This window comes from Mus musculus, chromosome 1 (assembly GCF_000001635.26).
Source record: "Mus musculus strain C57BL/6J chromosome 1, GRCm38.p6 C57BL/6J".
In the NCBI taxonomy this organism is placed as follows: Eukaryota; Metazoa; Chordata; class Mammalia; order Rodentia; family Muridae; genus Mus; species Mus musculus.
The window spans coordinates 80,518,249-80,542,687 of record NC_000067.6 but is presented as its reverse complement, the minus strand read 5'-3'; the positions used below and the strand labels follow the sequence as shown (position 1 = coordinate 80,542,687).

At 39.3% G+C, this 24,439-nt stretch overlaps 1 protein-coding gene across 27 annotated transcripts in view; it reads left to right on the top strand.

Moving 5' to 3' along the window:
- The window catches only part of Dock10 (dedicator of cytokinesis 10), a 257,698-nt gene that overhangs the window by 216,078 nt on the left and 17,181 nt on the right, over positions 1-24,439 (top strand). For 9 of the 27 annotated variants that reach the window (XR_003954321.1, XM_006496470.4, XM_006496469.4 and 6 more), the window contains 18 exons: positions 1,349-1,460; positions 2,110-2,231; positions 2,330-2,444; positions 2,537-2,603; positions 2,831-2,878; positions 3,804-3,905; positions 5,719-5,843; positions 6,723-6,835; positions 8,765-8,902; positions 10,184-10,366; positions 11,404-11,514; positions 12,395-12,610; positions 13,982-14,039; positions 14,357-14,455; positions 16,358-16,464; positions 18,596-18,718; positions 18,859-18,972; positions 20,498-20,503. Coding sequence is in view for 21 of the 27 variants with exons in the window: in XM_006496470.4 (XP_006496533.3) it covers positions 1,349-1,460; positions 2,110-2,231; positions 2,330-2,444; positions 2,537-2,603; positions 2,831-2,878; positions 3,804-3,905; positions 5,719-5,843; positions 6,723-6,835; positions 8,765-8,902; positions 10,184-10,366; positions 11,404-11,514; positions 12,395-12,610; positions 13,982-14,039; positions 14,357-14,455; positions 16,358-16,464; positions 18,596-18,718; positions 18,859-18,972; positions 20,498-20,503 (1,959 nt within the window). In the remaining 6 variants the exon portion in view is untranslated. Of the gene's footprint in view, positions 1-1,348; positions 1,461-2,109; positions 2,232-2,329; positions 2,445-2,536; positions 2,604-2,830; positions 2,879-3,803; positions 3,906-5,718; positions 5,844-6,722; positions 6,836-8,764; positions 8,903-10,183; positions 10,367-11,403; positions 11,515-12,394; positions 12,611-13,981; positions 14,040-14,356; positions 14,456-16,357; positions 16,465-18,595; positions 18,719-18,858; positions 18,973-20,497; positions 20,504-24,439 lie in introns of those variants that run through there. The other 18 variants (XR_003954322.1, XR_003954323.1, NM_175291.4 and 15 more) reach the window with 8 other exon arrangements.

Genomic DNA, 24,439 nt, shown 5'->3' with positions numbered 1-24,439 from the left:
ACTCAGAGATGGTTTAGTTGGTAAAGTGTTTGCAAGCATGAGGACTTGACTTTGATCCCCAGCACCTCTGTAAAAGGCTGTGTGTGTGACATGAATCTATTATCTCAACACGGAGAAGGTAGACAGAGAATTCCCTAGGGCTCACTGGCCAGGCAAACTCTACCATGCTCCAGGTTTGTTGAGAGACCTTGCTCACAAAAGTCAGGTAGGAAGTGATGGAAGAAGACACCTGACATTGACCTCTGACCTCCACGTCCATGTGCTCCTGTATACACACATACATGAATATGTCAATACATACATAAAAAATAAACTCATGAGAGAGGGCGAACACACTCTGAATACACTGACCGTCCAAGATAGAACCTTCAAAAGGTTAGGATCATGCCTTCAGATGATCAAATCCCATCAGCACCATGTAACATATACATACCATTTAGAGAGTTATTCAAGTTATCTAGGCCTGTTTTCATATTTGTAGACTGAGATAAAATGCCTAACACAGAGTAAAGTGCCTTAATATTAAATTGTCTAACAGAAAACACTTGCCAAGATGCTCAGAACATACAGATTTGAAATCTAGTCCCTTACTGATGGTTATATGTATATGTATATATATGTACACATACATAATGATGATAATTAAATCTATAGTTTAATAATTGCTATATCGGTATTATTCCAGCCCATATCTAAAAGATTGACTCTCATGCATTTTAAAAATTCCCAGAAGAAGGAGCAGAAAGAATTTAAAAGCCAAACATTGAGGAGAAAAGCTATGTAATGCTGTCATATGACATGGCTTTTAACTCAGGAACGCACAACAGCTATGATTGCCTGCACTGGGCCCTGCATAAGATTGAGCCAGTAAACATTCAGTCATAGATGTGGGAAGGAGGATCATGGGATGCCGCCTACACTGGGGAGCTAAGGGCTGTGGAGGGAGGCTGGAGAAAAGGGATGCTTTGTCTCCAAGGATGCAGCCATTTCTGAGTTCCTCATGCTCCAGTGGATAACCCATGCCTACTCAACCAGACTCTGTGAAATCCAATGAGTCACAGACAGAAACAAAGGCGAAAGACATAATAATGTGAGGAGGACTTAGTGGGAGGAAGGAAATTGTAAAAGAATAAAAACTTTAACACTTTGCATAAAAAAATAAATCAAACTGTGAACATAACTATGCTCTTCACAATATTCATTTTCATTGCCAACTTTAGTGGAACATCTTTGCTAGGATATAAAATATCCAACAGCATGACTGATTAGGAAGGATGTAAAAGGCACAATGGTCCACCATGCCGAAGCCCACTAACTCTCATTCCTCTCCTCTCCACTCCAAATGCAGGGATCTAGAGATGACCTCAGCACTAATGGAGGATTCCAGACTCAGACGTCCATGAAACATGCAACTTCTGTGGATACATCATTTTCCAAAGATGTTTTAAATTCCATAGCAGGTACTCGGGACCTGCTGAGAACACTCATGTTTACCACTCACCAGTGTTTACATTGTATATCATGATGTTTCCTATCCATAATTCATATGCATAATATACCTGGCAAAGTACACCATGCTGTATAACTAGTCCTTAATGTACTCCTTTGAATGTCATCCAGTAACGTCCACTTCTGCTTAGCTTAAAGGGCTGTCTGCTCAGATATTATCAAATTACTTTATTCTTCTGTCTTTTGCTTTTTGTTATGCACAGCTTTTTTAAAAATATAATAGCTCTTCAGCTTCAAGGATTATATTAAGAACCATTTTCAAAATGTCATTTCTATTTCGCATAAACTGTCAAGTTAAACACTCCTTCCTCCAAACCATCTTCTATTAAAATAAGAGTTATCTTTGTCTATATTTTTTTTTCATTTTAAGAGATCCAAAGAACAAATTTTAAATGCACTTAAAACAGTTTCGATGTTTCTAGACCCATCATGACCACCATTGCAATGCGTTAAATGTTGCATCGCTTCCAAGTCAATCCCAGATTCTATTTCCCAATCCTGTACCCACCTCAGCAATGAGCAAACCTGTTTCCCCATGTTTGCCCTTGTTCGTGCTCATACATCTCATCACTGTATGTGTGCTGTGGCTTCTGTTTGCAGCATTTTCATCAATAGCTATTTCTACAGTGAACCATGCAGATTCCAGAGCGTCCTTAGCGAGCCTCGACTCCAACCCAAGTACCACAGAGAAGAGCAGTGAGAAGACAGACAACTGTGAAAAGGTGCAGCTACCCTCTGTGCCACACGTGTCAAACACTGCAACTACAATCCAGGGCGCCCTCAGTCTTTTTCTTATCCCTGTTGGTCCTTTGATTCCCAGATCCCAAGGCCCTTGTCTTTGATTGGGTCAACGCTTCGGTTTGACAAATTAGATCAAGCAGAAACCAGGAGTCTTCTTATGTGTTTTCTTCACATTATGAAGACCATTTCAGATGGTAAGTGGAATGTCTTCAAGTCAGTTTAAAAGAAGAAAAAGAAAGAAACCTACATTTCCAAGAGCCTCATGCCATATTGTGTTCCTTTCTAGAGACTCTGATTGCCTACTGGCAGAGAGCACCCAGTCCAGAGGTGTCAGACTTCTTCAGCATCTTGGAGTAAGTTTAGGGTTGATCCAATAACTTATTTTGTGGAACTTTCAAAATAGCTCACTATGCCACTCTTCATTCAAAGAAGCCCTATGGTAAATAAATATCAACAATAGTATATGGAATATGCAAAGAAAATTTGCTATTTTTCTTTCCATATATTTAGATGAATTGTTATGTTATATGTATAAATTAAGGAATGTAAATAATAAGCATGCCTTTTTTCCCCTTTCTAGCGTTTGTCTTCAGAATTTTAGATACCTAGGGAAACGCAATATAATAAGGTAATTGTTTTAAATTCTAGTAGACTAATATAGTCTTTTTATATAAAAAAAAAAACTATAGAAGCTTTGAATATGGCTCGGTTAGTGAAGTACTTGCCATGCAAGAATGAAGACCAGGGTTTGGTGCCCAGACCCTACATAAAGACAGACACAGGAAGGGGTAGATAGATAGATAGATAGATAGATAGATAGATAGATAGATAGATAGATAGATAGATAGATGAATTAGAGAGATATAGTAGATACTGGTGATAGATATAGATAGATTAGATAGATATAATAGCTGCTGGTGATAGATACATAGATACATGGATAGATATATAGATAGATAAATTTTTATGGGTGAAACATCTGTTTAAGAACATACTTTCAGTAAGGTAAAAACAAAAATTAATCTACAACTACTTCATGCTGGCACCATTCATCACAAATACAAGAATATCCAAAGCCCTCTAATTTCCTATTCTCAGAAAAAAACTGAAATGTTAATTTTATTTTGAGTTTGCTTATATATGTGGTGTTGGGCTGTGTGTGTTTGAATGCAACCAGAGTTTGACATCAGGTGTCTTCCTCAAACTCTCTTTACCAAAAATACTGAGCCACCATCTCTTCATCTGGAGCCAGAGTTTACCAATATGGTTATTCTAGCTAGCCATCTTGCCCGCTGGATCCCTGATTCTGCATCTTGAGACTGGGATTACAGATGAGCCTCCACGTACATAGATGCTGAAGTTCAGAAGGCAGGGCCTCAGGCTTTCCTTCATAGCAAGTACTTCACCACGTGAGCCAGCCCCTTACTTTTCATTAATTCACAGAATATGAAATGTCTCATTGTTCAGTAATTGCTTGTCACTTGTCATTCTGTTTTTATATATAAACTGTAAATGTGGAGCTGTGCTGTGCTTTCAACTTGTGTTCTTTGTAGGAAAATCGCTGCAGCGTTTAAGTTTGTGCAGTCAACCCAGAACAATGGGACTCTGAAGGGATCCAATCCTTCCTGCCAGACATCAGGTCTCTTGTCACAATGGTAATATCTCCTTGGCTCGGTATTTAAAATCACACGTATGTCGTTTATATGTGAACATGCATGTGTGTGGGTGGAGACATTCATATATGTACATGTGGTTTTAAGCAGTTAATATGTTTATCTGAAGAAAATTCTTAGCTGCTTCTCCAGCTCCCTCATGGGCTTAAAAACAGAAATGAAGGACTGTGGTTTGCTTATGTTCAGTTAAAGCAAACACCTTGAATGGATGAGGATTAATAGGCCTTTCTATTTAGCTAAAAACCTAATGGGGTGCCTAATGCCAATAAAATGTCCCCTTAGTTCTTAGCAGTACAGGAAAAAGGCACTCTGGAATCATGACTCCAGTTCTGATGAGTGATTAAAAGATTTCTTTTTTTTATTATTATTATTACGTATTTTCCTCAATTACATTTCCAATGCTATCCCAAAAGTCCCCCACACCCTCCTCCCCCACTCCCCTACCCACCCATTCCCATTTTTTTTGGCCCTGGCGTTCCCCTAAACTGGGGCATATAAAGTTTGTGTGTCCAATGGATCTCTCTTTCCAGTGATGGCCGACTAGGCCATCTTTTGATACATATGCAGCTAGAGTCAAGAGCTCCGGGGTACTGGTTAGTTCATAATGTTGTTCCACCGATAGGGTTGCAGATCTCTTTAGTTCCTTGGATACTTTCTCTAGCTCTTCCATTGGGGGCCCTGTGATCCATCCAATAGCTGACTGTGAGCATCCACTTCTGTGTTTGCTAGGCCCCGGCCTAGTCTCACAAGTGATTAAAAGATTTTCTTAGTGTTCTTGAAACTCATGGTTTTTAAAGGAACAGAGGCCACAAAGAAGCCGGAGAATCCTCACGAGTCACCTTAGATTATCTAGTTGCTAGCTGATCTCCAATTTTGCAGACCTTGCTCACTCCCTCCTATACCTGCCCAGTCAGAATCACTTGCCCTGAAATTCCAGCTCCAAGATCCTCTTGGTCTAACAATTAAAAATTGTCTCCCCAAACTTTCCTGAGTTTGATTTATTCTTCTCAGGTTCTCATAAGAATATGTAATGTGGGTATTTTAGAGAGGAGCATTAGGAAGAAATAGGAAACTGTATATCATCAATAAATAACAAAATAAATATTGCTGCCATCCATGGGGACCTATAGAAGTGGGCTTCTAGTGAGAGAATAATTTTAAAAGATGTAATCATGGGTTTGCTTTGCAAACTATAATACAAAAGAACACAATAAAGAATTGCTTCACAGTTGCAGAGATGGCTCAGCAGTTAAGAGCACTGACTGCTCTTCCAGAAGTCCTGAGTTCAATTCACAGCAACCACATGGTGGCTCACAAAGCATCTGTAATGGGATCTGATGCCCTCTTCTGGTCTCTCTGCAGACAGTGACAATGTACTCACATAAAATAAAATAATAAAGTAAATCTTTAAAAAAAAATAATTACTTCACATGTTTCATAGCAATTGTAACACACCTAAGCTCACCACAGTCTGCCATCTGTGATGGACAAGTATTAAGTGTCCTCCTTGTAGACTGGACAGATCCTGCTGGCTCCTGGAAACCAGGGCTTTTCCCTCACTTTCAGACTGCAATGGGCAACCTGGGAGAGAAATTCGATCCCCAACATCCCAGCCATACATCCCAGAACTCATTACTCTAGATGCAGGCACCGTCCAGGCTTCATAGGTTACAGAAAGCCAAAGCTGGCTCTCCCCAGATTCAGCCCAGACAGGTTCTTTCAACTATCTGAATGAATACTGGTTTGGTAGGGCACTGCTGGATAGATTCAGCCATAATTCTCATCTCCGTTCCAGGATGCACACGACTTCTGGCCACGAGGGACATAAGCAGCACAGGTCTCAGACTTTACCTATAATCCGAGGCAAAAATGCACTTTCCAACCCCAAACTTTTACAGATGTTGGACAACAGCATGAACAGTAAGTGAACCAGAAGCAATTCTCTCAGCATGTATATAAGACAGGAAGTGCATTGTGTGTGAGACAGAGGAATGTTGTCATGCCAGGGAAACCACTGTTCTGAAGGCCACTGCCATAGGCCTGCAAGTATTTCTTCAAAGAAAGAATCACCAGAGTGTAGCTATGCAGAAAAATTAAAAACGCCATCAACAGGGAAGAAAACAGAAAAATGAAAGTCAGTGCAATGGCCTCAGGGTAGCTCGTCTAGGTAGTGTTGGCACTGTGAGGTTCCTAAGGTTCTCTCTTAACCAGGTAATTACTGTTGACTCTAGGGGAAGAGGATGCAAATCTCCATCTCCCACACGCAGTAACCATGACATCATGACTCCAGAGATACATTACATCCAGCTTGGCAATAAGATAAAAAATAGAAGCTGCTGTTGTGAAGTGTGGAAATTATGAGCATGTGACCCATGATTACTTGTTTAAATCTACATTGCCTTAATCTCTAAATACACAATGTGGCTTTCTGAGGAGGCTGTTTGTGTAGAATGTCCACTGAGACCATACATTTAGTCTGTTGGCCCAGAAGCAAGATCTTTAAACAGGCGGATAGCAGAAGAAGTGTGATCCGGCTGATGTCTGGATTAAAGAAAAAGGATTTTAAAAATAATAGAAACCCCGGCAGCTGATACATGCAAGGGGCACACATGTCTAAGATGATCTAGTGTTGTTGTTCTTTAAATTGAGGCAATAAATGAAATTGATCAAATAAAGACACTTTGATTTTATAAATTATTCATCAAAATGCCAGTAAACACTGTAATAGAAGGAAATGTTTTACTGGACATAGAGGATTGTCTTACATGCTTACACACTGTTCTATTTTGTGTTTTGTAGGCAATTCCAATGAAATAGACATTGTCCACCATGTTGACACAGAGGCCAACATAGCCACCGAGGTCTGCCTCACTATTCTGGACCTGCTGTCTCTCTTTACCCAGGTCCACCAGGTGAATATGATCATGTTTTCTGCAAAAATGATGATTCGGGTGGAGGGGAAAAGCCATGAGAAGTCACGAACACTTTTTAAAAGACAAGTTATGAAATCAATTAATCTGAGGTAAATCCACTTCCACAGCGTAGGGAAGCATTTTAAATGAGATTCTCCAATTTTGCCAGAGCTTGACTAACGGTGGCTTAGGGCACTCACTCAGGTGTGTCACTACTGCCAATATTATCTTTCTTCCCCTTTCCTCTTCCTGTGCTGCCAGGCATCTACAAGGAGTGAGAACAAGACTCCATATTTTTAACAGAAAAACAACAGACAAGCAATGCTATGCTTTAACTGATGACTATATTAAAAAAAAAATACTAATGCCAAGCATCTTTTCTTATTTGTTATATATACAACATTGGTGAGGTGTTATCATGATGTATTTAATAAAGTTTCTAATGCTAACAAGACTATCCATACCTCGTTTTGACAAATATTTAGAGAAGTGGTAATTCTCATTCCCAGAAAGTCAGACCAAGTGGGAAAAGACAAGTTGGAAAACACTGTGTAATTTCTTTAAAAATTAATTATGGAGCTGGAGAGATAACTTAGTGGTTGAGTATTGAGTTCAGCTCCCAGCACCCACACTGGAACACTCACAGCTGCATGTAATACCAGTTGCAGGCAATCTCATGCCATCATCTATCCTATATGCATACATCTTCATACACATGGCACACACACACATGCATGCACACATACATATACATAAATCAAAACAAAAATAAATATCTTAAATGCTAAGTATATACCTGTTAGGTGGCCAACCATTTGATAGTAGCACCTGACTGAGGAAAAATAAAAGCCCCTCCCATATGAGGCTTTGCATACAAGTATGTATAACATATTTATTTTAAATAACAAAAACCACTAGAAACAACCCAGAGCACATATCAATAGGTGAATATGTAGGTTAGACCATACATGAAGCCTTAGTAGACAAACCAGGAAAGACTGCTTTGTCATTCCACTTAGAAAATGCCATTTATTAGAAGCAACAAATCAGTGACTGATTAGAGGTATAGAGATAAGACAAGAATACAGGATTGCAAAACTGTATATGAAAACATTAGGAAGTGGTGGATGTTCTATTTTCTTGACTGTGATGGTTCCGTGGGTATATACCAAAGGCAAATGTGGGCAATTGCACTTTCTGAATGTATACAGTTTCTCCCACCAATTGCATTTTAATAATGCTCCTAAAAACATTTACAGCTCAACAAATGAACCTGCTTTAAGGGCTGTACCAGGAGAGGTTGGATCTTTTAGAGAAAACCTCTTGCTCCAGCAGCATTGTACCAAGAGACCCTTGCTTTCAAGTAAAGTGCCAACGTGGTAGGAGACAAACACAACCCAATTTTGATTCTTTATGTACTGATGGGCGTGTGCCTTGAAAAGCACACAGTTGAAAAGCTTCCCCATTGCCTATCTGCCACCTCATCCTCTCTCCCCATGACCCAACCCACTAGCCACACATCAGCCACCCTGTTCCTTCTCAGCCTTGAACTCACAAGCTTCTCTCCAACTCAAGGCTCTTACTCCATGGTAATCCTCCCAGGTCTCTATGAGACACATTCCTTCAGCTCCATTCGTCCACTGGATGGATCTCTGTTGACCCTCTAAAGCACGGTTATCCACACCCACAACCCCTTTTCTGGAACATCTTCCTACTCTAGTTACTGCCTTATCTGGGTTAGATTTGGTTTGGTTTTGACACTGCTGTATAAACTTCCCTGAGAGCGTAGGAAAAATCATCTCTTCTCACTCAGCATTTGCTTCTGTCACTCAGGATTGTGTTCAATACACGTAGGTTCATAAGAAATGTTTCTGAAGGGAATCAACTGGTCCTCTATTTATCCTAAATAACAGCTATTCTGAATTTCAGAGACAGCTCCAACAATCCGACTGTCAAAATTCACTCATGAAAAGGGTCTTCGATACTTACATGCTGTTTTTCCAAGTCAACCAGTCAGCCTCAGCCCTGAAACACGTGTTTGCTTCTTTAAGACTGTTTGTGTGCAAGGTAAGGACGCTCCAGGTCCTAGGGAAAGCTCAGCTCAAGGTGACAATAAACACTAAATAATCTTTGCATCTCTCAGTGTGCAGGGTAGGCTTGTTTCATGCTATTTTGGTTTCACTAGATACCAGTCCATTGCTGATGTAGTGGTGAATTAATTAAACTGCTTTGACTCCCAGTGGGTCAAGTGCACACTGCACCCACCCAAGAGCTCTCTGGATTCATGAATGAAAGACACACACACACACACACACACACACACACACACACACACTAGCTAATTTTGATATGCCTTGACTAGCTCAATGGATAGACTTCTAAACCTCCCCACAGCTAGCACAAACTTCCTGGATTAACATCTTCTATATCTATATTTTATCTTTGCTGCCCTGTTATCTTCTGGGCAGGCCCCCATTGGGCAGCATTCCCTTTCCACCTACAATGTAGGATGCTTTCTCTCCTGAAGACTGATTATTCTCCCTGAGTCATGGAGATCCTCTCCCTCTCCTTCCCTCTCTCTCAGTCCATTGTCCTCGCAATCTAAAAGTCCTGCCCCATTTCCTTGCCCAGCCATTGGCTGGATGACAATTCTTTATTATAAATCTAAGGCAGCTGGGGCCAGGGACCCTCAAGTCTAGAAGCATGGCTTTTGGGAGCCAAAATAAGACAATTAGAACCAATTCCCAGCAGCTGTCTCAAAATGAGTGGAAATCAAATGTGGTGGTACTATTTGGTGACCAATTATGTGGTTGCTCAGAGTTTTGGGCATAGAAAGTTTAGATAAAGGAAGGAAGGAAGGAAGGAAGGAAGGAAGGAAGGAAGGAAGGAAGGAAGGGAGAGGGAGGGAGGGAGGGAGGGAGGGAGGGAGGGAGGGAGGGAGGAAGGGAGGAAGGGAGGAAGGGAGGAAGGGAGGGAGGGAGGAAAAAGAGAAAAAGGAAAGAAGGAAAGAAAACAAAATATCAAGTTAAGGGTTCCAAACCAAGTAACTAGAGTAACCATCTTTGAAAATGACTATAAACAGCATCTAATATATCAGTGTCAAATGAATAATGGGACATTTCAAAGACATCATGCATTTTGGGGTTGCTGTCGGTTATTAACACATGAAATAGTGATGCAAGAGAATAATTAATACAAGAGAAGAGCTTACTAAACTTGGACTTCAATGTTAGAAGCATCCCTCCATCTGCTGCAAATGGAGAGAGCATATTTTGGGATAGCATTTTAGTCTACAGGTTTGAAACATGAATGAACATGGCTCACTCCCTCATTCTTCCATTCCTCCAGTTTCCGTCAGCATTTTTCCAAGGGCCTGCTGACCTCTGTGGCTCATTCTGCTATGAAGTCCTCAAATGCTGTAACCACAGGTCAAGGTTGACTCAGATGGAAGCTTCAGCACTTCTATACTTCTTCATGAGGAAGAACTTTGAGTTTAACAAGCAGAAGTCAATTGTCCGGTCTCACTTACAAGTAAGTCCTACCAGTTTTCATTAATGTTGTTATTAAAATAACTGCTGTGCTTGGGCAGAGAGCGAAGCATCCTGTTCCCAGGCAACCTGTCAACTGAGCTTCTCAATGCCACTCTCCCAGCACACTTGGTCCTGGTGGATATAAGAGGAGAGCTGGAGAGAAATTAATGGATTGCAGTTTATGTTGCCACTTGACCTTGTGTTTCTTCTGTTCACGCACTAGAATCTCATGGAATAAACAACTCTAAGAGTCACAGTTAGTCTAGGAGGCCAAATCAACCCAAAAAGACAACCATGCCTTTCTTCAAGGCATCCCAAGATTATAAGATTCTTGCATCTTTCCCTGGGTATTTACAGTTATAATAATGGTATTTATTGAACTTTCTAAGAAAATGTATAGAGTATTTGTCTAGCCCAGTCAATGTCCTTAAAAATACAGATTTTAGATTAGAGAGGTGACTCCGTCTGTGGAGTGTGTGCCTAGCAAGCCTGGGACATGAGTTCAAGCTGTAAAATCTATGTTAAAAGCCAGGTAGCAGTGGTATATGCTTGTGATCTCAGCACTGAGGTCTCAGAGACAGGAAGATCCCATGGGCTCACTGGCCATCTAGTCTAGCCTACCTTAGTGAGCTCTAGATCATGAGAGAGCCTATCTCAATGACAAAACGGATGATATCTGAAGATAAGCATTCAAAGTTGACCTCTACACTCCACATGCCCATCTGTTCCTGAACAGGCATGGCCTCATCTTTCTACATGCATCCAAAAAACAAAAAATGCAAATTCATTTTGCTTTAGAATGGTGGCTCTCAACCTGTGGGTTGTAACCCCTTTGAGTCACATATCAGATATCCTTCATATCAGATATTTACATTACAATTCGTAACAGTTACAAAATCACAGTTATAAAGTAACAATGAAAATAATTCTATGGTTGGGGGTCACCACAACATGAGAAACTGTAGTAAAGGGTCATAGCATTAGGAAGGTTGAAAACCACAGGTTTAGAAGGTTCTTCTTTTTTTTTTTTTCTTCCAGCTCATCAAAGCAGTGAGCCAGTTAATAGCTGATGCAGGGATCGGAGGGTCTCGCTTTCAACACTCCCTTGCAATCACGAACAACTTTGCCAATGGAGATAAACAGATGAAAGTAAGAGATGCTTCATGGGCTTTTTTTCTGAAGAATCAGAAATAAAGTGAAGTGGGGTTTTATTTGACATATCAAAACCACGAGGTATTTATGAATTCTGTATGTAGTTTATCAAGATTTGGTCATTCATATTCTTTGCATATTTACATTGGATTTGTTAGGTCTCACACTTTCAGTACATGATGTTTTAGGTAGGACTTCCATAATCTTTGATTGTTTTATAACAAAATTTACCAGGTGTACCATCATTTATTCATAATCATCATAAGCAAACTTATATTTCCCTCTACTTATTATTTTAGTGCCTTTGGAAGACTAAAAGTAGAAAAGGCTTCAATCATACCTTGATCTAGAGATCAAGAGAGCACTTTGAAGTCCTCCCCTCCCCTCATTGCTTTATTGCATCAGTTAATTGCTTCATTATATATAGATGTCTCTGGATCCACCTCTGAAAGTATAAGGACACTGGTGTAAGAGGAGAAAGGCCCTTCTTCAAACACTACCAGTTCAAGTCAAATGGGATGTCCTTGATCTCCATATTTATCAAGAATATGATTCGGCAGTCCAGGGCCAATGCCATCAATAGGAATAACATCAAAACTTGTTTAAATGGCATAGACTAGAGTCAGAGAGAACTGAATTTCAAAGGCATTCAGGAAAATATCAGTAGGAAGTTGGACTATAAGACAGTAAAGTTGACCATGCTTCTTATTACCAAATGTTTGAATATAATCACAATTATAATATACAGAATGCAGACATTTATGAGCACGATATAAAACATAAAAGCATGTGGTACCAAGCACTAACTAAGAGTATAGGTTGAAGTTAACAAAGGAATGCTGAACAGATAGTGACCCAGGCTCTCTCTTTTCCAAAGAACAGCAATTTCCCAGCAGAGGTGAAAGATCTGACTAAACGTATAAGGACTGTTTTGATGGCCACAGCCCAGATGAAGGAGCATGAGAAGGACCCAGAGATGCTGGTGGACCTTCAATACAGCCTAGCAAACTCCTATGCAAGTACCCCGGAGTTACGGAGGACCTGGCTGGAAAGCATGGCCAAGATTCATGCAAGAAATGGAGACCTGTCTGAGGTGATGAGCAAAGGCTCACTCATTCTTCATCAACATTGTCTTCCTTATCTAAATAATTGGCTTTTAGTGTACACCATGTAGTATAAAATGTATCATATTTTCCACCGATGTAAAAATATACATCTATATATCAAGTACAGTTACTTTATATGTAGGGCTCAGTGACATCTGGTTCTAAGTAGAGGACATCAGACTGTGGCCAGATATAGAGGTGGCAACATCAGTTGTTTGCAATGCAGTGCACGAATAGATGTTTAAAACGTGAATCTAAAGACACTGCTGTTAAAAGTATTCAAAAGTTAGCAATTTATATCAGAGTTAATATTCTGTGTTTTCAAATTTGTTCCCTGAAATTGAAGTGAAACAGGGAAGCTTGCTGCTTTGGTAAGCTTATCAAACTTCATCTGAATCATCCATGGAGAAGAAAGTTCCCTGTGTGGGGATTGTAAATCAATACTTGACTTTTCTGTGGCAGTTGTAATGCTGGATAGATTTATGCACAGTGTGATGTGGCGATTTATAGCATCCAGGGGCATCTGAGTTACCACTAGGGAAGTTCTGCCTTTTCTAAGAACTATAGCCCTGTAGGAATAGGAGATACTAGGCTAAGCCTAAAGCCTGAAACTTTATCTAGGATAATGCTAAAAGAAAGCATTTGGTAATCAGGGACTCTAGAACAGAAACCAGAACTCTGGCTTGGCTACAGTTTGGTGAAGATTTCCAGTTCCCTTTAACTTATCTGAAATAGCAAATCCACTCATGAAACTTTTAAGAAGAACTCTGAAGGCCTGAGACGTTCGTAAATTCAAGAGTACACAGCAATGATCAAAACATATAGAAGAGAAATGAAACATCACCCATGTAATCAGCTGGAAGGGAACCTGCCTGTTACATTAACGTGCATACTATTACCAAGGGCTAAATGATGGGACAACTATTCTAAAGGCAAGAGAAATTAAAGAGGAGCCAGCATTAGAAGGCAGATGTTTTCTATTTCCTTTTTTTTCTCCAGATACTAGAATCTATATATTTGAGAATAAAAGAGATAGATAGCTTTTAAATAGCAATAAATTATGATTAGATAATAAAGGAAGGAATGTTATTTTGTGAGAAAGTTGTTTAAGATAGCTCATTCATCCCATTTCATGTATATATCAAGAAAAAAAAACAAAAATATCTCCAAATATTTATTTTATTCTTGATGATAGACTTTGAAAAAGTCCAATAGATTGACATTTTCACTCCTTTCAAAATGAAGAGTTAGTCAACATGACAGATTCTGAGAGAGCACACTGACTCTCCTTGGGAAACCATGGATTTTATGAAAAGTTAAATCCATCCTTGAAATCTCTGTTTTCTGTTTTGTTATAGGCTGCGATGTGTTACATCCATATAGCTGCACTTATTGCAGAATACCTGAAGCGCAAGGGTAAGAGGACCTTGTAAAGGGGCTAAGAGCCTGGAGATCATCATACTGGAACCTAACCACATAAATGCATTAAACTTATGATTTATTAAATAGCTTTCACTTTTATAGACATTTATTATTATGCTGTACTTTAATATTTTTAATTCTATGATGTCACCAACATATTCATTTGATGTGCAGCGAAGCTAACTGTATGGTCAACTTCTTGGTTCGAAATGATGATTTTGATGTCTCATTGATTAACGACTTGTGGTTCCATAAACCTGTATTAACAAGAACATGCAGCCACGCCCTAACCTCATCTTGCACTACCATAGGTTACTGGAAAATGGAAAAGATTTGCACACCACCCCTGCTTCCAGAAGACACCCAACCCTGTGATAGCAACTTATTACTAACAACTCCAGGCGGAGGAAGTGAGTGGATCTAACTGTGCTCATTTGCCTTTGATGCTGAAGAAATCAACTTTACAGCTTCAGGAAACTTCCACAAATGTGTTCATAGAAGCAAAAGGCATGACCTGAAATCAGGTCAACAGAATTTACTGTATAAAAAGCTTACGCTCAGCCCACTCAGAAACCACATCCTAAACTTAACAAGTTTAGCTTTCTTCTCAGTTCTCAGCAAATAGAATATTATCTAGTCTTCAGGATTATGGATTATGGTCATGCCTATCTGCAGAAATCTTAGCTGGAAAGTGATAAGAATATAGACAATATACATTTAGATAGATGTATATATATATATATACCTTTATAATTGGCATATTTTACTTCTTAAAGACTATGTATTTTAATAATAGAGTAATTTCCTAGCAACTGTAAGCCTTGGTGTTTGATTTCCAGCATTGCAAAATTAACAACAACAAAAACAATTAATAATAATAATAATAATAATAATAATAATAATTTACTCTAACAATTTATAATATATGGTTGATGATATTTATTTACTTTCATTAAAAATATTTCACCTTAAAGATCTAAAAAAATCACATTTTCTAAGAACTATACTTTGTGTAAAAATGTGACTATCATTCATACATTTTATCTAAAAATCTCTTTAAAAGTTCTTTCAAGTCCAAAGTTTCTGAACAATCTTCTAGATAACATTATTTCAACTTGCAAATTGCTGGTGAAAACTCAGTGTAGAGTTCGAATAAAAATACCCAAACAAAATAAAAATGGACTTTGATTTTCAATACCTCAGAAGCACAATTCCATTCCTATTCATTTAAACCTGAGAACGTTTTCAAAAAGGCCACAGTGAATTTTCCAAATAATGCATTAGAAGCAAACCAGCTAAATGAACGGTGAGGTAGTGAGGTCTCTTGCTTGTGGCCCTCGGAAAAGACAGATCTACACCACAGGAGCAGATCCGCCTTCAAACCCTTCTTACTTTCATGTGTCAAGCACACACCAGTTTTTATATGCAAGTCATCAGACATCACTTTATTTAACATGCCCTTTCGGCTCAACCATTGATCATCTTTAGGTCCTGTAAAGCAACATAAAGACTTTCACATTTTATCTAAAACCAAACTGAAGAAAACTGATAAAACTCAAGTGTCAGTTCACACCCCAATTACTTCAGTGACTCTTTTTTTTTTTTTCATTTTTATTAGGTATTTAGCTCATTTACATTTCCAATGCTATCCCAAAGGTCCCCCATACCCACCCACCCCCACTCCCCTACCCACCCACTCCCCCTTTTTGGCCCTGGCGTTCCCCTGTACTGGGGCATATAAAGTTTGTGTGTCCAATGGGCCTCTCTTTCCAGTGATGGCCGACTAGGCCATCTTTTGATACATATGCAGCTAGAGACAAGAGCTCCGGGGTACTGGTTAGTTCATAATGTTGTTCCACCTATAGGGTTGCAGATCCCTAAATACTCAAGCATTTTAAACAGTCTGTGTTATGTGGAAGGTAATACTGGTGATACTATTCCACAACTACTGAAAAGGGATACACTTATGAGTGAACATTGAAATGGGAAGGCAAACCCTCATGCTTCATGAACATATATTGATATTTATTAGCACACATCTGAATCTCATTGATATTTCTGAAATCTCTAATATTTTATATAATGAAGTTTCAGAGCTAGCAAAATAAATGAACTCTTCCTTACAATGTACATCTGATAAAATATATATATATATCAGTAATCATAGGCAATGCCAGAAACTATGATCTACCCATCATGTGCCTTTCATGTGTTATGATACTGCCAAGACTAACCTCATGAAGCAAGCCATGTTCTAATCCCAATACAAATTGCCTAAGGTAATATTTCATTGTCCTTGATCCCCTCCCAAGGCATGTTCTCTATGGGATGGCCAGCCTTTCTGAGCATCACCCCAAACATTAAAGAAGAAGGAGCAATGAAAGAGGATTCTGGAATGCAAGACACCCCGTACAATGAGGTTAGATGCAAGTGATCCACTGCCGTTGGTGAGGTTTAAAAGTGCAGTGAACTGTGATTCTTATGTGCATTCAAAAGTCGGATAATGTAGTTCTGCATTATGACTTTAATAAACAAAGTAATGCTGAGGCTCAAGTAAGATGGTGATTAATAAACATCAAGTTCCATGGATAGAGCACAGTCTTCATTGAAATTTTAAGCTGGGCCTGATTTATTCTCCTCTGATGAACTCATATGTAAATAGTGAGCTCTTCCACGCAATCTCTGTGCTCTGGTAAAATGTAGTAAGGATGCTATGGTTTTTATGAACTTGACACAGCAGTTTCTTACACAAGTTTATTTGTTTACAAATTTGGCTCAGAAAAAGGGGCTCACATTTTCTGTGGGGAAGCTTTCTGATATGTAAGCTGGTCAGTTCTCATGAAAAAGCAGTTTTCTAGCAGGAATCACATATTAGCAATTCTGGTAAATAAAACAGTTTCCCTTCACCAGGAAACACAGTATTCCAGAAGCTATTTTTTTAAGTCTTAATAGAGATGTGGAAAAAGATGAATTTTTATGAACTTTAGCTTTATGCATACTGCATACGACTATGGTTAATTTAAAAAGATACTGTCAGAAATGTTCAAACAATATTATAAACTTACTTTAGAGATCATATGATTTCACATAGTTGGACATATTAATTAATCTACCACCACTCTGAAAGACATGTATTAAGGGCAAGGGAAAAAAAATTAATCAGGCACAATCCCTGCTTTTGAAGAATTCAGAATTTTGAAAATAAAATCTTTCTTCAATGTGAAAAGTAGCTCATTCCAAATACATATCCAATAACTATAAAGTAAGGCATTGTATTCTTGTAATGAGAAGATGACAGTTTTCTACATGAAAGTGGTTGTGATGGAGGTGACTGGGCATCAGTAAAAGCTTTCGAGATTTGATTCTCAGTGTTGATATTAGATAGAATAAGGTATTGTAGCTTGCTTTTGCTACTCTGTGCGTTCTTCTTCTCCCACTCTTTCAACCCACTAACACTAGCTAAGAGAGAACAGAAATACACAGAGGAAAGGAAAGAAACCCTTGAATAAAGTCAGTGGTTGGAAAGAAGGCAATGTTATCATTAGACCACGTCCCACTAATTAGGGTGTCAAGTTCCTTGGGGCAAGTTTGCTCTTTGCCATCAGGATATCTAATTCCTTCTCGTTGTTGTTTCTTCTCTGTGCATGACAACCTAACAAACTGTGACAACCAACCAACAACCCACCCTGTCTCTGGGGTGCTAGAATTTATATACCCTCTAAAAAGTACCCAGAATTACAAATGTCATACAATCACAGAAACTATCTGAGCTGGCAAAATCACACCCCAGCCAAAGCACAAGGCAAATCATAGTCAACTGCTATGGACAATCTGAAGCAGCCCCCATGTCCCATACCTGGGATTAAAAAAAAAATTTAATAGTATTGCTGTGTTTTTGAATTCCAAAATTCTTACTTCAAGGTGTCACACAGGAAAGGAACATTCTAGTGTATACAGCAGCACCATGGGCAATGGTGTAGAAGATGGAAGCACTCTAAGAATGGGGACAAGAGGTAGAAAGCTGGAGCCAGAGTCCAATAAACCACAAGGGCAGAGTGTTAAAAAGGGATTGTGAACCACCTTGAGTGTCAGTCTGGAGAGAAAAGGTAGTGTTATATAAACTAGACTTCCACAAAGGTTCGTGGGCATGGAGATTACATGAGTGGATTTATGTTTTAAAAGGAAATGTCACTTTAGAGCAGACATTGGAGAGAAATGCCTGTTTGCTAGAAAGCTACTCTATGTCTAGGAGTGGAGGGCAGGGGTAGGAGCTAAGCATCACAGACAATAGCAGTGGAAAGAACTGAAAAGGTCTGAGCTAGTATGCCTGCTTTATGGGTTAGGGGATGATGAGAAGAAGTGGGGGGTACCCAACATGGCAGTGTGATCCCATGGTGGGCTATAAATGTCAGTAATAAAGATCAGGAGTCAAAAAAATCACACTGTGAAAAGACTTACGGCTGAGATAGTTTCAGAACCTAGTTTCAGAAATGAGCCACATCTTTAAACATATATTTTTTTAAAACATCCTTTTCTCTGGGACCTTGCAGAACATCCTAGTGGAACAGCTGTATATGTGTGTGGAGTTCCTTTGGAAGTCTGAACGATACGAACTCATCGCTGATGTCAATAAGCCCATCATCGCTGTCTTTGAAAAGCAACGAGACTTCAAAGTATGTGATCTAAACTCTGAAAACCCACAAACCTTTTTTTTACTTTAAGTTGACAAATGGCGTACAGCATTGAAACATAACGACCATCTCCCTTGCGTGTCAGCATTTCTCTCACAAAGCCCTCTGGTTTTTGGTTTCAGAAATTATCAGATCTCTATTATGACATCCACCGGTCCTATCTGAAAGTGGCAGAGGTGGTGAATTCGGAGAAGCGATTGTTTGGTCGTTACTATAGAGTGGCGTTTTATGGGCAGGTAAGTTTGTTAGAAGTACCGTGGCCTGACTGCTCCATTCACGTTGTCATCTTCCATTCTTTATAAGACATTTGATGACAAGCACTAGTAGACTTGGGGGTGGGATTAGTCTGAACCTATATGGGTGTTTTAATGGATGTCACCATTTATCAGTTTGTCCATAGGATTGAAAGCACACATAGGTAGAGAAATCCATGAAACTTATTACAAGTTAAACGAAAAAAGAGTGAGCTCTAACTTTTGGAAGTAGAAGAGGCTTTTTTAAATTATTTTCTGCTTTGCATTTTATCCGAATATACCTAACAGGTTTATATGATAGATTAAAGTGAAATTGAATCAGACATGCTTTAAGAAATAGCATCTACAACACTCTAAATTGACCACTATTTCCAACCATTGACTTTACAATCTTGTTAGTTGTATCTCCTGTTTGTTTCAAAGCAGACCATCACAGGGCTATATTGTTTCCTAAGTCACAGGCCAACGTTATTTTAAAGTGATCTTTCTCAGTGTACTGCGTCAGCAATGAATAAGGTTAAAGATGTTAGCTAGCCATAGCATTGGCCTGAAGAAATGTGTTACACACTGATTATGAATAGCTCTGCATAGTGATACTTTAAATGGTATACACCCAGGAACATCCTGGTCTCTTTTCCAAAAGGCTGTGGCATTCAAAGTCTTTCTGACGTTTGTAGACAGATGCACCAGCCTATTCTATATTCACAGTGGCTCTCAGACTTCTCCCTCGCTTTCCTTTTCCTCACGTGAGGCACGATTGCTCACAGCTTCTTCTTCTCCTTAGAATCTCTTGAGACTCCAGATGGAGTCTGGTCCAGGGTTGTGATTACAGATACATTTCTTCCCACTGAAGTCTTTAGCAACATTTTCTTCTGATCACTAAAGAAAGCTTTAAGACTAATTTCTGATTCTGTCTACCTGGAAAGAACCCATAAGTAGTTACTTCCATAATCAGTCTCATCCTACCTGGATTTTTCTTAGTTCTAAATAGCATCACAACTGCAGAGACAGAGAAACCTAGTATGAGAACAGTCTATAAGGAAAAGGTAATTATAGACATGTGGAAAGAGAATATAAAGAAGGTTAGCTAGCTTCAGTGTATCTGTTGAGGAAGAAGTAAATGTAGGGGACCCTCAGATGAGAGGAGATGGTATTTGGGAAGATATAAACAATGTGTGGCCTTGGCAAAGCATTAGCAAGAAAAAAAATAACAGAAAATCACACCAAGAACAGGATCGTGGGTTGAAAGACTGGAGATAAAACTAAGGCTAACCTAGCAGCAGAACAATGGCCTGTAGGGGGCGCTTTGCAAACCAGGCTATAATGGCAAATCTTTGGGTGATCTTGCCAATGAAAAAGAAATGAAGTTCCATTAACAGCCTGGTCATGCAAATCGGCAGCATGTGAGATGCGAGCTGGTGAATGCATGGAACGAGCTTTGCTGCCTCCCAACTGGTTTTTAATGCAGATGTTTGCTCTTTTCTTTCTTTGGTCTTGATTGTTCCAGGCTGTGGTAAGTTCATCTTCTCTGTGTCCCTTTGCATGCACTAATAATCCTCACACTTCCCTCCTTACAGCTTTACTGAACCTTAACCCGTGTGTACAGATGGGCATTTGGTATAAAGAGTGAGAGAACTGCTTTGATTTGTTTCAGAAGCATCTTTCATTTCTTGAGCTAAACCCTGTTTATTCCAGTCACCTGAATTACAAAAAAAAAAAAAAAAAAAAAAAAAAAAAAAAGTATCATTTTATGTACATTATCTTTCTCCAAAAGAGTAGAGGATATAGTCTAGAAGCTTTACACACACAGAAAACGGATGTGAATATCACATGTTTTAAATAGATGCAGAGTAGACTGGAGAGTACCTGCTTACTTAATCTGTCATGAATCAAACCTTATGGCAGTGGTTTTCAACCTTCCTATCACTGTGACCCTTTAATACTGTTCTTCATGTTATGGAGACCTCCCAACCTTAAAATTACTTGCTACTTCATAGCTGTAATTTTGCCATTATGAATTGTATGCAAATATCTGATATGTTGGATATCTGATATGTGAGATCCCTAAAGGGGGTCGAGATCCACAGGTTGCGAACCAGTGCCTAAGGGTGTGAAAAGGGTCAGAAGTCGGAACAGTGACTGTTTACAAAGTCTTACAGTTCTTCCCAGATTCCTTTGCAAGGAATCCCTTTGAGAGGCTGGGTCCTGTATTAGTAGATTCTGACCATTTTTCAAAGGTGATGGTAGCAATTCCAAACACCAAGAATCAAGGAGAACAAATGTTCACCCAACAGGCAAAGTCTTCAGAGATGCAGAAAGAGGTATAGAAAGATCTAGAACACAATCAGAGAAGATATTACTTGCCAATATCAAAAGCTCTCAGGAAACCATCTTTGAAATTACTTGCCTTTAGCCATTATGTTAACCTACAAAAATGACGTCTTCATGTAGTCTGATATAATTATTGTCCATTAAGGTCCATAAGTAATATTCTCCCAAGATCCACACCATCACCATTTAGCTCTTCTTATCTGAACAATGCATACTTTTTTTGTAATTCTTTAAACTCCTTCCCACCTCCGTGCCATATGAGTATTTTATTCCTTCCTTTACAAACTTGGACTCATGAGTCCTTAACTGACCTACTAGAAAAATACTCAGAAAACCATGTACTAAATAGACAGAGGGGGCCATTGGGGAATGCTGCTTTCAAATGACCTAACCTTGTTCTTTTCACAGATTTCTTTAAGACATGCTGCTGGTGCATCTGATTTCTTTTGTAACACGGGCAGGACTATCAATTGCCTTTGGTTAAGAAAAATAAATCCAGTAAGAGCTTAAAAGAGGAAACATTTTGTTATTCTGTGCAGGCCTGATAATATTACCTAAGCATGGCCCTCCATAGGTTTCACCATCAGCTGCCTTTGAACAAGGAGAACCTGTGAAATTCATCCTGATAAGCTCTGCAAATTAGAGCTTTAAGGATCATTATGCAAATGATATTCAAATGCACACACCGGGGCGCCAACCAGCAAGTGTGAATTGCAGTATTCAAAGGGAATAGACAGCTCCCATCCCTTTTCCTTGATGAGGAGAAGCAAACCAAAGTAGGCTTGCACATCTTCCTGAACCTGTGGAGAATGCAGGTTCAAGAGCTCAGAAAGGAACTACATGGTGCATGATTAGCATAATACCCATCCTCAAAAAAAAAAAAAAAAAAAAAAAAACTTATTTGAGATGGCATTTTATATTCCTCTAAGACATAACTTTCACGTCCACGTTGATTCATCACACAATCATGTGAAACCGGTGATGTGACTATAACAGGAAATAGGCTCTAGGTCTGTACAACCTCCTTTGAGGACACGTTAGAGTCCTCTGTGGACAGGTGTTTTTATTTTACTGTACTGGCTACTGTATTTAACATTAACCAAGTTTGCAATGAGCCAGACAATAGCAAACAAATTAAAAACTCTTTCTTCACAGCAAGGGATTTTTTTGTTTAAAAACATGCAAGGCTTGCATAGCTTGGAGTTTCTCACACAGCAGCTGGCATCACTGGCCACAGATCTAACAGCCTGCAGAAAGCATCCCTCCAAGTCCCCTCAAGGATCCCCTGCCAGAGTTAGGAAATAGCAGTAGCAAACACTGCCTGCAATCAGTGAAACCCGCAGGAGCTGTCCTCTAGCAAGAATGCAAGCCAACAAATGCTGGTTGCATAGCTTCAAACATCAGCCACCCCTGGAATTAATTAGCTAAAAAAAACTTGGCAGGGGAGATTTATTCAGTGCATCAATAGTTCTAGATTGTATGGCTCTCAATCGTGCCTCCTTTGGTGTAGATGCATTTCAGAATGTAAATGAAAAAGAACTTGAAGGGAAGGGGAACTTACATGTGTAAATGACATCTCCACTTTGGAATGTGATTGACTCTTTCAGCTCTTTGCCTGTATGAAAGCCACTGATCTATCTGCCCATCCATCTATCCATCCACCCATCTATCTATCATCTAATCTATTTACCTATCATCTATCTATCTATATCTCTCTCATATGTGTGTGAGAGTTTAAACATAACAATGAATTCCTATTTACCAAGAACAATTTCCCTGCCCTCTTGTGTCTTCCCATCTCAAGCCATTTAGCCTTCTACTAACATTTTCTGCACTGATTCTTCTTGGACTGCATTGCTTTATTTGTGAACTTTGGACCATTCTGCAGCAGGGACACGTATATTTGACATTCTAGTTCTGATCCGAGGGCACCTCAATATTCTGAAGGACTTATAAAGAAAAATCTAGCAGGAATCAATAATTTTATTTCTCATTTCATTGAAGTAGATTTTTATCCATATTTACTGCCTTGAGGTTTCACAGTCTGTGTGTGTTACCTCTACTGACCCCAGTTACTTGCTTAACTAGAATGTGCTGCTTCAGAAGGGCAGCATATTAAGGCAGAGACTGCATTATAAAATGCCTTTGGAAAAAATCAAATCAGCTAGAGCAATGTACAGCCACATTTTCCACTATCTGGAAATGCAGCCAACATGGACACAAAACAAGTAGGAAACTGCCTCTTGGTTTCCACCACTCACACCCCACTTGTAAATCATTGGCTCTGAGGGTACGTATGAGAGGGAAGCTTTCTCTCAGATCATGCCTTACAGCTCAGTGGCCTCTGCCCTCCTTGATGGGTTCCCTATCAAAAGGTAAGGATCCTTTCCAAACATTTCCACAGCTGCCATTGGTCTGACTCCATAAACCCTGACAAATAACACAAAATCTTTAGTCAGCTACCCCTTTTTCTTCTAACTTCCATCTCAGAATTATCAGTAGGATACACTACACCTTACACACACACACACACACAGTTTAGGGAAATGGCTCAGTGTCAAATTGCTTACTCTGCAAGCAAACTCAGATCCTCAGAACTAACATGAAAAACTAGGCAAGGCAACACATACCTGTATAACCCAAACTTAAGAGCAGAGACAGACAGCTATCTGGAGCTCACTGACTGGACAGCCTAGCCTGGCCAAATCTATAAGCTTCAGGTTCCATAAGAAACCCTGTCTCAAAAACCCTGTGGGCCTTATATCTACACACACAGCACACATGCACGTGTGTGCATACGCACACATGTGTGCTCATACACACAGACACTCATATACATAGCACCAAAAGAAAACTATAAGAGGAAAAAGTTCTAAGAATTATTGCTTCTCACCAATCAGTTACCCAAATATTGTGATGCATTTCAGTAGACATGGTTACAGTTCTCATTTAAGAGATGCTGGAGATTGTATTCTGAAGCAAAGAAACTGCCGTATGTTTTTCATGCAAGCAGAACTCAAGCTGTTTGGAGACATTAATGTTTTTCATGATTGCCATTATCAAGGCCATAGCTAATACTCACTAAAGGTCCTTTGTGGACCAGACTCTACACCTAGGA